Below are 13,310 nucleotides of genomic sequence, written 5' to 3' on the forward strand. Positions count from 1 at the left end.
GGGCTGGGAGTCAGGACTTGTGGGTAAATTTTGCCCTTTCTTTCACCCATGCAATCCAATTGACTTGTAAATGAAGGCAGAATCTGACCCCTGTATCCTCTTCCTGTGTCTGCTGCTGATCTGACAGATCTAAGCACCAGGCATGGAGTAAGTGTGAGGGCGTGAACTGCTCTCTCACCCATATATGTGGTCCTCTCCAGGTCAGGCTGAAGCACGCTGGAAGAACAAAACAGGAAGCCTGCACTGCTGCAGCCTAGCCTGTGGAGAGAGGACGCTAGTGCCCAGCGCTGACATTCAGACACCTTTCCTCAGCATTAGAATTCACATCCAGAAATATAAATCAGCAGAGAAAGTACTTCAGCTTGGCCTTCTTAATCTAATGCATTCTTTTGTAACAACCACCATCCACAGCTGTTTGAGGAAGAAACTGATGGCCTGTTCTGAGCCATTATTGCAAATAAAGCATTCTGGCAGATTGGGCCTACGTATACAAAGCCACTTGTCCTTGAAATTGACAATAATTTCATTGTGTAATATTATGAGGGTCACAACAGTAGGTATTTGCAGTAGATTTTATTTCAATACTGCAGGTGGAAAAAATAAAGAAACACAATCAGACAATTCTTACAACACAACAAAGGTATCTTCCTTTCACCCACTAGCTGCTGTGCATTTGGCACCATGCAGCAGGCCTGTGCAAAAGAATCTGCACATATACTAGAAATGGTGAATTACGGACTTTCCAAAGGTCTTACCATACAGGCTTCACAAAATTATTCTTTTACAAAGAAATACATAACTAGAGTTACCATCAGCAAAAACTCCTTCTGATCTATTTCTGCAGTAAGGGAAACTAGACATTGTGCATCTGGGGGTAACTTGGACAGGAGATATGCACTTGCTTTCATGCTGAATTCTATGACCAAAATATTTTTGCAATATTCTACAAAATTCATAAACATTTTTCAGCATGGCCTTGAAATTTTGGCTAAGCAAAACTGCTGCATTCATAAAAGCTCTTAACTAAACTGGAATTGGCAAAAAGGGATTATTACAAAAATCTCAAAGCAAAAAGGAAGGAGTAATATTTGTTTTATATTTGCAATAGAGAATAGCCTAAACTGCAATATTTGGATCCAGATTTCAGACTTCCCAAAATTTGCAAACTAGTGGATTCAGATTGGCCCTCTGTAAAAAGGGGGGGGGGGCAGGGGAAATCAGTTTTAAAAAACATCTCTGTATCCAGGTTCAGACGTTTGGTGTGGATGTGGTGGGCCCATTTCTATTACAAACATACACAAATGGAGACTTGTAAAACTCTGCAACAACAGCACAAAATAGTGAAGTTAATGAGCACTGATAGGAGGTGAAGAACCGCAACCCTGGTTTGTCAACTGAATTTGAGTAGCAGCTCTACTAGCTCAAGTCAGCTGCTTTCTAACATAATTACCTCCCTCCCACCCACCCACAATACGGACTTGCATTTCTTATAATTTCCACCATATATGGACCCATTGCCCACAGCAGACTGCGGGGAAGAAAAAAAAAAAGGAGGGGAGGGGGAATGACTTTTTTAGTGGCGGAATGCAGGATCAGATAAAGAGCTGAACTTGCCACTCTGGCAACCCACGCCAAGTATGGGAAAGGGAGAAGAGAAAGTTAGGAATTACAGGGTATCCATTCTTTCTTTAACAGTTAGGGACATACATGTTATGATTTTATGTTGTGATGTGTACATATTGCACGAGTAAGAGAAAGCTGTGTTCATATTTAACTCTGCTCATCATGGCCAGCATAAAAAGTCACTCACACTTTTACACTTTAGAATTACTGGACATATTCTGGGAATCAAACTACAAGTACATAATACTGGCCTAATTCATTAGACGTACAATGATGGGAGGAGCAAAGGGTCCCTGAGCCATCTTGCTGGTACAGGGCAGGAATGTTTAGAGAGGCCAGTTCTGGAAAATGGGAAAAGGAAAGATGCATTCTGGGATGTGCCTAAATTAGGCTACACACCAGAGCTTCATGAGACCCTATCTAGTGCCTGGCACTGACTGCAATATATATATGCTGGGTCAGGCTCCTAGCCCTCACATCCACAAGCCAGCAGATCAAGTCCCTTTGGGGATGGTGAATATTGTTGAGAGCTTTAGTTAATCCCCCCATCTATAGCTTAGGAAAGTAAATGCACTAGGGTGAGGAGAGTATCCTGTCCTGCTGCTGCATGGGTAAGTTTCAGGGAGGGGAAAGAGATTTTTTTTTACTTGTGAGCCCTATTTTCCCCATACCACCTGTGCGCTTAAATACAGCAAATTCTCACAACATCCATCCTTGTTTCTCTGCCTTTTAGTAATCTTTGCAATTTTAAAACAGACTGTAAAGTAGCATCAGGAAGATAAGAAATGATAAGTTTGAAAACATGACATAAATCCTGTTTGAATTGTTTTAATTTCAGCTGATGGAGAATAAACAATGTTTCTACAGAAAAAATTTACAGTACAAAAATTAAGCAAACTGACAACGTCTCCGTGTTGGAAATTATTTCCCCCTCCCACCCCCCTCCACACACACACACTTTGCTTGTCCTATATTGGATACGTCTCCTAATCCGGCAAATTTCAAGGCAGTTGTGCCTCAATAGTTGTGCAGGAGACATTGTTAATGAGTTCTTAGGGCCTCCGTATGACAGGGATCACTGACATTATAGTCCATAGGTGCCCCAAAGAAGCTTTCTAATATGTGGACCATGGACATAATAGACCACAGAGGCATTTCCAGAACCAGTTTATCTTGTCAATATGTATTTGGGGACTCTATAATATGTAAATTCTGACTGTAAAAAACTCTAAAGCACAAAGGTCTGCTTAGCAACATTTTAATCTGTGGATTCTTGACTCACCAGACAGCAGTATCTCCAGGTCACAACCTATACACTCCTTTGTGCATAACTCACTGCAACATAATATGGATTTGAACTGATCTTTGCTGGACCCAAGCAAGTCCCTCTTCAAAAATCCTGGTTCTCAATTATTGCACCTTTGCATTCAAAAAGTCCAGTCTTGCAATTACCGCACATTTGCATTTTTAGACATTTTAAACTGAATAACTTTAAAATATCTTTACTTCTGTTCTTCAAACAGACAGTACAATTTCTTTTGTGATTAGGTGAAACAGAAATCATTCTCAGCTGCCAAAGTCTCCCAAGACATATTCAAAAATTGCAGCCATTTTAATATTTATGCCCTATATCCATAGTGCCCAAATCCGTTAGACTAATGGCCTAAAAAATGTCAGGCAAAAGACGACTAAGGGCAAAATCCTTCCTTTAAGTGTCGTGGCTCTCTGCTGGGTGGTGGTGGAAATGGAGTGGCATCTGATGAACTATGGAACTATAATAATCATTACTCCACTATAGGGCAGGACAGCTCAGAACAGGCAGGGCCAGGAGGAAAATATGCGAAGTGTAATTTACTGCTTCCCCAAAATGTCCAAGCTAATGTGTGTGTTGCACACTGTAGCATGTGTGCTGAGGGACGGGTGATATGGCCATATCCCTGAACTGTTGGATCACAACCCTTGAGGCCAGCAGGCATTGTACTTGAGCTCCTCTCATAGTAGTGCTGGATTAGAACATTGCCCTGATGCTGGACTGATGCATTGGGAGTGGCTCCCTGAACCTTCTTCTCCCCTAATACACCCATGCAAGACAGGGCAGGATTTGGACATAAAGCTCTTTTTAAGTCATAAGAGTGCTTAAAAAGGCATCAGATGTCCATGCGATGTACCATTTACACATCCTTTTTTCTGAGCTGACTCCTTGTACGTTAAATGTTGCCTCAATGTTCCTGCAATCTCAACTACAGTCAGTGAACAAAGGAGCGCGCCTAGCAGTGTGAGCTACTTCTTTTGGACTTTTCAGAAAGCCAATATCAGGCCTTACATTTCATTAGAATCCTACTAAAGACCCAGAAAGTAAGACATTGCAGGCAATTCTTATTCTTAATCTAGTCAGATGGGGTGTGCATGTGTGATTGTTCTTTATATTGTGTTAGTGCCTACAATACGCTAGGTGCTTTCCAAACACAAAGACTCTGTCAGACACATCTCCCCTACTGTAAAGTGGGGCCAAAAACAGAGATGGGGAAGGGGAAGAGAGACAGGACCAAAGGCTTTTTTTCTTCCCCTCTCCTTGTCCTTGCTGTGGCCAAGGGGCTGTGAAAGGAATAAAGTTGTAGAGACCCATCCCTCTCACAACAGCCAGAAAACTCTGGAGAGGAACAAGAGAATGAAAGAGCCTCTTTTTTCCCAGGAGCTAAACAGAGGAGGAGCCTTAAATCATACTCCTACTAGCTACAGATGGATACAAAAGATGGAGCCCCCAAATATATTTCATTCTCCTCTCACCCTCCACCCCAGCCCACCCAGAATCTGGTAAAAATCACAGCACCCTCCCACTTCCAAACTTATGGTGCTGGCATGAAGACTGGGCTTCTTAGACATCACATACTATAATACTGCCTTTAACCCTGACCTGTGTCTGCCTTTAACCCTGATCTGTGTCTGCCCTTCCCCGCCCGCCCTCATCTTTCATATCAGTCTCTCCCTAGTGGGTTAATCCAGTTAGCAGGCGTTCAGTGAGTTTTGCAAGACCTCGTCTAGCAGATTTCATAGACAAGAAGCTAAATTTTCTTTTGCTTAACTTCATCCAATTACTCCTGGAAATCCTGACAGACCCTTAGCAAGATATCACCATGTACATTTATACTATGCTCCTGAAATTATGCTTTGATTACTAAGTGGGGTGGATAAGAAGGCCACAGCATGAAGGCACATTCTTCTATGCTCTCTGACTACAAATGAGACGTGCTGATGTAACAAATCACAGGTATCTATTACAAGGCACTGAAATAGAGCAAGAAATAAAATGTTGTTGCTATAAAAATTAAAATGATGTGGAATATTTGCCTCCCTCTCTGATCAAACAGCAGAACACAACAGTATTAAACATCCAACAGTATATTTAAAAAGATAGGGTTTTGCAATGTTTTGCCAGTCAAGCAGGAACTCGTAACAGCTGTACCCTCCTGATGCTTTTTCACCTTGCAGGTACTAAGTACCAGCACTTACTACTTCCGACTCTAGACAAAAGGCAAATCATTTTGCCTGAACAAGAAAAAAAAAAGATACAAAAACACATGAGATTAAAAGAAATAGAATGTGAATGAAAAAGACAAAAGGAGAAAGAAAGAAAACGGAACCATTTATTTGAAGACTGGGTTGGATCTACCCTTCTGATTTCTTTTCTACCTTCCCAATGTCCCCGTGTTCTGCTCCTTACTCAGATTTGTGCCATGGTATTATTAGTAATAAACAGTAATAATACCTGATTTAAGGTATGCTGCTCCACAGATCACATTTTCCATTAATGAATCAGAAGCTTTATTTTACATAAGAAACAGTCAGCCATGCAAAACATCCTGCTATGGAGACTCCACTAAGGAGAGGCAAATAAGTAAAGGGACAATACTTGAAAATGAAAAAGGAGAGAGGAGAAAACTAACTACTTAGCATATCTGTGGCTGAGGTATAAACATAAATCAAATAAAATTAAGGGGGCAAAGTATGAGACATATATAAGAATAAGGAACAACATGCTTGTTCAGACCAATGGTCCATCCAGTTTGGTCTCTCTCTCTCTCTCACAGTGGCCAGCATCAGATGCTTTGGAAGAAGGTGCAATAATCTCTAGTGGATAATTATGGAATAACCTGTCCCCAGGGAAAGTTTCTTCCTCAATCCTATCATTTAGTTGTGGGGCATGGCTCTGAAGCATAAGAATTCACAGTACAGTCCTTATAAAAATATTTTAAAATTCTAACTATAGAAGTTCTCATTATCCAAATAAACATCTAATCTCTTTAAAAATCTTACTAAGGCCTTGTCTTCACTGATAATCTTGTGGTAATGAGTATCATGGGTTAATTCTACATTATGTACAAAAATATTTTCTTTTAATTCTTTCATGACATGTCCCCAAGTTTTTGCAGCAAGAGAAGAGTTAAATAGAAGCACTAGCTTTACCATCTCTATACTATTTATTATTTTGCACACCTTTATCATGTCTCTTTTTACTCACCATCTCCCTTCATGTGGAAGTATTTCAGTGCCTTTAATCATTTTGATCACTTTTCTTTGAACTCCCTCTATTTCTGCTCTATCTATTTTGGGACAGAATGACCAGAACTCAAAAAAGCATTCAAGGTGATGACAACCACTGATTTATAGACTGACATTTCACTAATTTCAACTTTATTTGCTATCCCAGTCTTTATACTTCCTAACATTTTGTTTGCTTTTTGGACCACCGCCACCACCAAAGTTTTAATGACGAGCCTTCGGTGTTGCCCAGGCCTCTCTCTTTGACAGGCTTAAATAACAATATTTTCCAATTTGATCTTCAGCATGGGACAGGAAGCCATGTCACCTCCAAAGATGGCACCTAAGCTTAGAAGACAGCAGAGTCCACAGAGAGAAGCAAGACTGGAGCAGGCCACTTGGCTGCTCCCTAAAGACACTGAAACTGGAAGGTGATGGCAGACTAGAGGGTCTTTCCTCTAATAACATTCTCTGCAGTACACCTCTGCATCAGTAGGGTCTAACGAGAATGAGACAGGCTGATCAAAATGTCACAAACACAAAAAATTATTTAAAAAAATAAACATGCCCACCAATTTTTTCCTTTCCCACCCCCACTTCTTGTGTTTTCTTTTTTCACAACTGTGGGCAATAACCCCAAAGTATTCTTTTCTCTCCTCCCTCCCAGTTTTAAAACTGCAAACAATTATATGAACAGACTGTTCTATTACAGGGAAGCCTGCTGCACTTTCTCCTCCAAGTTACCACTAACTTTCATTGGAGAAAAAGGAAATTACTCAGACTCCTGGGGGCAGGGGACAAAGAACTGGAACGCTGGTCTTTGGGCCTCGCCTTGGGAAGTGGTGACTTTTTTGCTCTGTTATCTAGTTTCCCCAATAGGGTTCCCCGCTTGTCATCTGTGGTTTCCTCAAAGACCTCAGTCGATACTGGGAGTTCTATAGGGCCTTAAATCATGTCTAAATCATTGCCAGGACTCTCTATAATAAGCCCAATGCTCTCCTGAGTAATGTTCTGCACAGACTTGCCAGTGAACCTCTCATGGTTAGCCAAGGCTTGCAAAGATCTTTGATTGTGTACAACCATTTTATTTTGGGGCCAGAGATTTCTGCCACAAGCAGTTTAGCGGAATATGAATGATTCATTACAGTGCTGTACAAGTTTAGTTAACTACTTGCCTCAGGCAGAGAAATTAAGTTTTGGGTAAGGAAGTTCTTTTGACCTTATTTCAGCTCCTAAAGATTGAAGGTGTGATTTTCTCCCTTTTTCTTTCAACTAGCAAGTCTACAGTTAAAACTGTTTCAATTTCCAATGTTTAAGGAAAGCATCACGTAAATCATCAGCCTTCTACTGTATTCCTTTGAATTTGCAATCCTTAAATAGGTACCAGTGTGTTATGTTGCACACAATCCTGCCTGATCCTTTGTCCCTATGCAAGGGCCAGCCCCAACAGCAATCCCTGTGCTCCATCAGCACGACAGCTTTCTGTGTGCAAGACACTCTAAAGTGAATGAAGGGATGGGATCCTAGCTAGGTGCTACATTCTGGCAAGCAGAATTAACCAGATGTGCAGAAGGGACCCAGAGTGATGGCGGTTACACCAAATAATATCACACTCTGTGCTTGCGGGAGCTCTCAGAACTCCCCTTGGGGTAGTGCAACCCCACAATACTTCCAGAACAGGGTTGTGTATAAAAGGTACATAATCTGGGCTATGGATGCTTCTTTCATTTAGGATGCATCCACATTAGGAAAAAAGGTGTGTTTTTACTGCGCGTTAGCTAACATGGTAACTAGCACTGGTAAAAACCCTCATAATGACAAGATTGTTCATAGCTTTCTCCCATGTGAGCAGGTCGAGGTAAAGGCTATGGGTATGTCTAGACTGCAACCATAGGGTGTGAATGCGAATCAAGTACACATACCTGATCTAGCTGTTGTTTAGCTAGCTCAAGCCCCGGAACAGTGAAGCCATGGCAGCGTGCAGGCCCGTGTGGGCTAGCTGTGTGAATAATTACCCAGGGTTCCAGGCTGGTTTGTATAGCCCACCCTGAAGCGCATGCTGATGCGGCTTCACTGCTGTGGGTCCCTGCGGTAGTTAGATTAAAGAGAACATGGGTATGTCTGCTTGAGCTGCGATTGCACCCTGCAACTACAGTGTTGATATACCCCATGGGGGAACCCAGCGTTTACCTCAAATTGCTAACCCATGTGAAAACAAAAAACTTCATTAAGATTTTACCGTGCATTAGTTAACCTGTGGTAAGAACACACCTTTTTGCCTAAATAAAAACCAACCAAAAATCTCCTGTCTCCACACTTGCCTCTCCAACTACCACTTCATTGCCTCTGAGATCCTCAAGCATGCAGTCTACTTAGGCGCAGTGCTGCCAGGATCACTCTCAGCAGCTACTGAAATCAAGGTGATTTGAAGGTACTCAGCATGTCCCAGGATATGCTTATCACCTCAACTTCCAGAGCACTTGGATCTGCTGTAATCCAATTCCACCCCTTCTCCACCTCCTGCAAATGTCCTCTTACCAAGTATCTTCCTGGTTAAGTACTGGGCATATTCTCATTCTCTTTGATCTTTCTGCCATTTTCAAAACACCGTCTCTCCACCTCTGCTCTCTTCCTGGGGCTTTTGAGACTCTTCTCTCCTGGTTCTCCTGCCCCCCACCCTTCTTCAGCTCCCTACTGGCATTCTTCAGGGTTCTGTCCTCACTCCTTTCCTCTTTTCTTTTGACTCTATTCCTAGGTGACCTCATCTGCTCTCATGGCTTCAGTTATCATCTCTAAGATGACGACTTGTACCTGTCCCTCCTCGACCTCTTCCTGTCTGTTCAGTCTTGCATGTCCATTCCTGTATTCCAGGATTCCATCCTGTATGTCCAGATGCCAACTCAAACTTCAGCAGATGAAAACTAAACTCATTTTTCCTCACAAACAGTTCTGTGCCCCTTCCATTTCCATCACCATCCTCTCTGTCACCCAGACAGGCAGCCTAAGTGTTTTACACGCCTCTTTCTCTTTTTCAGAACTTTTTAATTCTCAGATTTCAGAGTAGCAGCCGTGATAGTCTGTATCCGCAAAAAGAAAAGGAGTACTTGTGGCACCTTAGAGACTAATAAATTTATCTTTTAAACATAGGGAAATAGTTTTACTTTGTGTAATGACACATCCACTCCCAGTCTTTATTCAAGCCTAAATTAATTGTATCCAATTTGCAAATTAATTCCAATTCAGCAGTCTTTTGTTGGAGTCTTTTTGAAGTTTTGTTGTTGAAGAATTGTGACTTTTAGGTCTGTAATCAAGTGACCAGAGAGATTGAAGTGTTCTCCAACTGGTTTTTGAATGTTAGAATTCTTGACGTCTGATTTGTGTCCATTTATTCTTTACGTAGAGACTGTCCGGTTTGGCCAATGTACATGGCAGAGGGGCATTGTTGGCACATGATGGCATACATCACATTGGTAGATGTGCAGGTGAACGAGCCTCTGATCGTGTAGCTGATGTGATTAGGCCCTATGATGGTGTCCCCTGAATAGATATGTGGACACAGCTGGCAACAGGCTTTGTTGCAAGGATAGGTTCCTGGGTTAGTGTTTTTGTTGTGAGGTGTGTGGTTGCTGGTGAGTATTTGCTTCAGGTTGGGGGGCTGTCTGTAAGCAAGGACTGGCCTGTCTCCCAAGATCTGTGAGAGTGATGGGTCATTCTTCAGGATAGGTTGTAGATCCTTGATGAAAACCTCTCCAGCGCATTATCAAGGATCTACAACCTATCCTGAAGGACGACCCATCACTCTCACAGATCTTATCACTACAAAAGGTCCCCCCCCGCTGGCAACAGCTCACCTTACCTGACCATACACACCGTAACAAGAGTGATAACACCCATTGTTTCATGTTCTCTGTGTATATAAAATCTCCCCACTGTATTTTCCACTGCATGCATCCGATGAAGTGAGCTGTAGCTCACGAAAGCTTATGCTCAAATAAATTTGTTAGTCTCTAAGGTGCCACAAGTCCTCCTTTTCTTAATTCTCAGACTACACCAGCTCCAGATTCATCCTCTACTCTCCATGCTACTGCTAAAACCTCTCTTCACTTTCCACCTTGAGTACTGCAACCTCTTCCTCTTTGGACTTTTTACTTCCCACTTCCTCAGTCCATCCAAAATGCAGCTGCTAAAATGAATTCCTCTGTCATGGGTCTGACCATGCCCATCTATGTGCTCCTAAGTTCCTTCATGGACTTCTCACTTTCTGCATTAAGCTCAGCCAACATAGCTGGAAATACAGTTTAATTACTTCCTACCATTGCATAAGAAACTGATGGCACCTGTAGCAAGAAAAGAGTTAATAGTTGTAAATCATACTCTATCCTTTTAAAATTATTATGGTCAAAGATCACTTAAATGAGGAAGAATGAATTATAATACCACTGTACCATGAGGTAAAATCAGATTTCTGAGATGTCCCAAAGGTCTGTAAGCTGAAAGCCTGTCTTTCTTGTGCTTTTGTATTTCTGGGGTTACTGGGTTATCTCATAACTAGTGGACTATTGTTATTAGTCTATATCCCACTGAAAATTAGAGACTGAACAGACTAACATAAAAAGGAAGAGAGATTACAGTACTACGCATCTGAGAATCTGCTAAAGGGACGTGCAACTGAGGTTATACACATAAGCACACGTTTGTTAAAAGAAAGAGCAGCTACGATCTCTTCTTACTGTGCTTGCAGTTATACATACAATGCTGTGGAGACCGAAAAAGGATGTTGATGTAATCCATTTACACACCAATTCAATTAAACTGGCAATGCATATTTTTAAAAAGTGGCTTAGTCTGTTTTTCGGGATAAATAAATCATGCTAATACTGTAAAATACTTGCGACTGCTTTGCAAATCTCTCAGTTTGATTTTTCTGGGGTTTGCTGTCACCAGCAATATGTAGGTGTGGGGAAAAAGCACTTATAATAAGGTACACAGCATGGTCTGATTTCTTCTCTCCATTGCACCGGTGTAACCAATAAGGGAGTTTAACCCAATGTGTATTTCCAGGATTCCAAGGCTATCTCCATACTCTACAGCGAAAGGAATTCCATTCAGCTTCACTTGCAATTTAATCAAAGGCAACTATAATTACACTATCAGGGCTCTAATTTTGAAGAGACATTAGCAAAACCATAGTTACTTCATTAAGCGGCAGACCTGTGGCTGACAAAGGACTAGCACATCCCAAATAATATTTTTCTCTTCTGCTGAGAGCAAACTAAGCAGGCTTTTGTTAATTCCAGAACCTGCCTCAGTGTCAAAAGCTGTGAAATAAAGTGGCAAGCACCACAAACAGCGAGCAGCCCAGAGAGTTATTACATTTTCATAGTCACATTTGCAGTCAAAAACCTCTCTCTGACCTTCAGGAAATGAGCTCTGCCTACTGTATCCGTTTTAACTAGCTCTAACTCAAGAACCTTCAAATCTGAAGTAAAATGTAAAGCAACACAACAAAACAAACTCATATTAAACAAGGACGTGGGGTACCATCTGTGAGGATATTTCTGCATGGATGGTTTTATGCCTCTTCTAGTTCTCTCCTTCTCCTAATTGCTGACTCTAGCAATATCCAAACAATCTGTCATCACTCTGTTTATACATTGCTTTTACAGAACATAAAAAGCATATACTTACCAGTACAAACACCTGTGATTTTATTGTCACTCTCCTGGAATACCTTTCGAGGTTTTGCTCAACCCCAAAAGGAGTGGGGGAGGATGTGGTAGCAGTTGTCTGCTGAAGGACACTATATTAATTCCAATATAACCACAAACACCCCCCAGTGATTTGTTGCTGACAGCATGGTGAAATATCACACAAGATTGATTCCACGTAACACACACTTCCAAATACCAATAATTAAGTCAGGCAAACTCTACTGCTGCACAGTGAAGAAAAAGTTGATGCACCAAGGCAGAAACACCGGTCTAATAAATTCATAGCAACAATGGTGAAACCAATGAATATATGCACTAATTTCTATGGCAACAAGGGAGTGTTATCCCCCTTAGTTGTTAACACGAGGTTATTAAGATAACAGTCCTCCTGGCTTCTCTCTGGGCACTATGCTGAATACTTGCTCATTACATTCATTCTGTGCCTTCTGTTCTGTTTTCCTGCAGTCCATTAAGTAGCAAGCTAAGCATCAAGCATCTGACAGTAGTGCACGCATACCCTACAAGCAAACATACTTTTCTGTCCCCCTCACACACAAAAATCGCAGCACTCACCGTCACGGGCTTCCTCCCCGCGACTGCAGTTGCTGCATATATGTTTGATCTCCTTGCCTATGTGACAGTGTATCACAAAAGATACATTGTTGTTGTTGGTAGCAGGCTCCTTCAGTGGCTTCATCCTCACTAGATAGAAAGCTTTTTTTTTAGGTTTCTCCCCATTCATGGCTGGAACAGATCCCTCCCTGCAGCCCGAAGAAGAAAAAGCAAGCATCCCAGGCTGCCTGATGTGTGTGGAATCCACCATCCGTTCACTCTCGCCTTAGCATTTATCTGCCACCCCCCCCCACTCCAAGAATTAAGGAGAAGGGGGAAGGAAGGCGGGGGGTGGGGGGGGAGGGGAGGGGGAGAGAAAGAGAGTGAGAGCAGGGAAAAGCACTGCCTGAGCCTTGGTGGCCTCTGTGACCCAGCTGCCTTAACCAATCCAAATGATCTTCGCTGGAGGATGCTCTCAGCATGTCGCTCCTCTCTCCACACCTGTGACACTTCTCAGCCATGGATTCTAAACAGCTTCATCAGCAAATCAGAACTTAATTATTTTCAGCTACTTTGCTTGCTGCATGCTTCCCATGAGTGCAGAGCTGCCCCCGTGCTCTCCCAACGCCTCCTCCCTTTCCCTCACCTCCTCCTCTGGCGAACAAATGTGAGAATTATCATACAGAGTACCAGTGTTGTTGGAAACCTTTGGTACTGTACACGCAGGGACAGTCAACGCTGTGTTCCTTCTGCAGAACAAGCTGCAATTCTCTAGCCCACTGAACACAACAACATTGCCTGTTCTCAGGCAGCACCACAGCCTATTCGGTTATAATTAATATTTTACATACAAAGGAAAATCACCCAGGATATGGATATAGGCTG

At 42.1% G+C, this 13,310-nt stretch overlaps 1 protein-coding gene across 9 annotated transcripts in view; it reads right to left on the reverse strand.

Moving 5' to 3' along the window:
• Window positions 1–13,310, reverse strand: part of PHACTR1 (phosphatase and actin regulator 1) — a 430,831-nt gene that overhangs the window by 198,645 nt on the left and 218,876 nt on the right. The window contains exon 1 of one of the 9 annotated variants that reach the window (XM_074944869.1): window positions 12,447–12,701. The exons of 7 other annotated variants lie outside the window; for them this stretch is intronic. In XM_074944869.1, the coding sequence (XP_074800970.1) occupies window positions 12,447–12,696 (250 nt within the window). In that variant the 5' untranslated portion in view covers window positions 12,697–12,701. Of the gene's footprint in view, window positions 1–11,850; window positions 12,040–12,446; window positions 12,702–13,310 lie in introns of those variants that run through there. One more of the 9 variants, XM_074944873.1, reaches the window with a different exon arrangement.

The sequence above is a fragment of the Natator depressus genome, chromosome 2 (genome assembly GCF_965152275.1).
Source record: "Natator depressus isolate rNatDep1 chromosome 2, rNatDep2.hap1, whole genome shotgun sequence".
Lineage (NCBI taxonomy): Eukaryota > Metazoa > Chordata > Testudines > Cheloniidae > Natator > Natator depressus.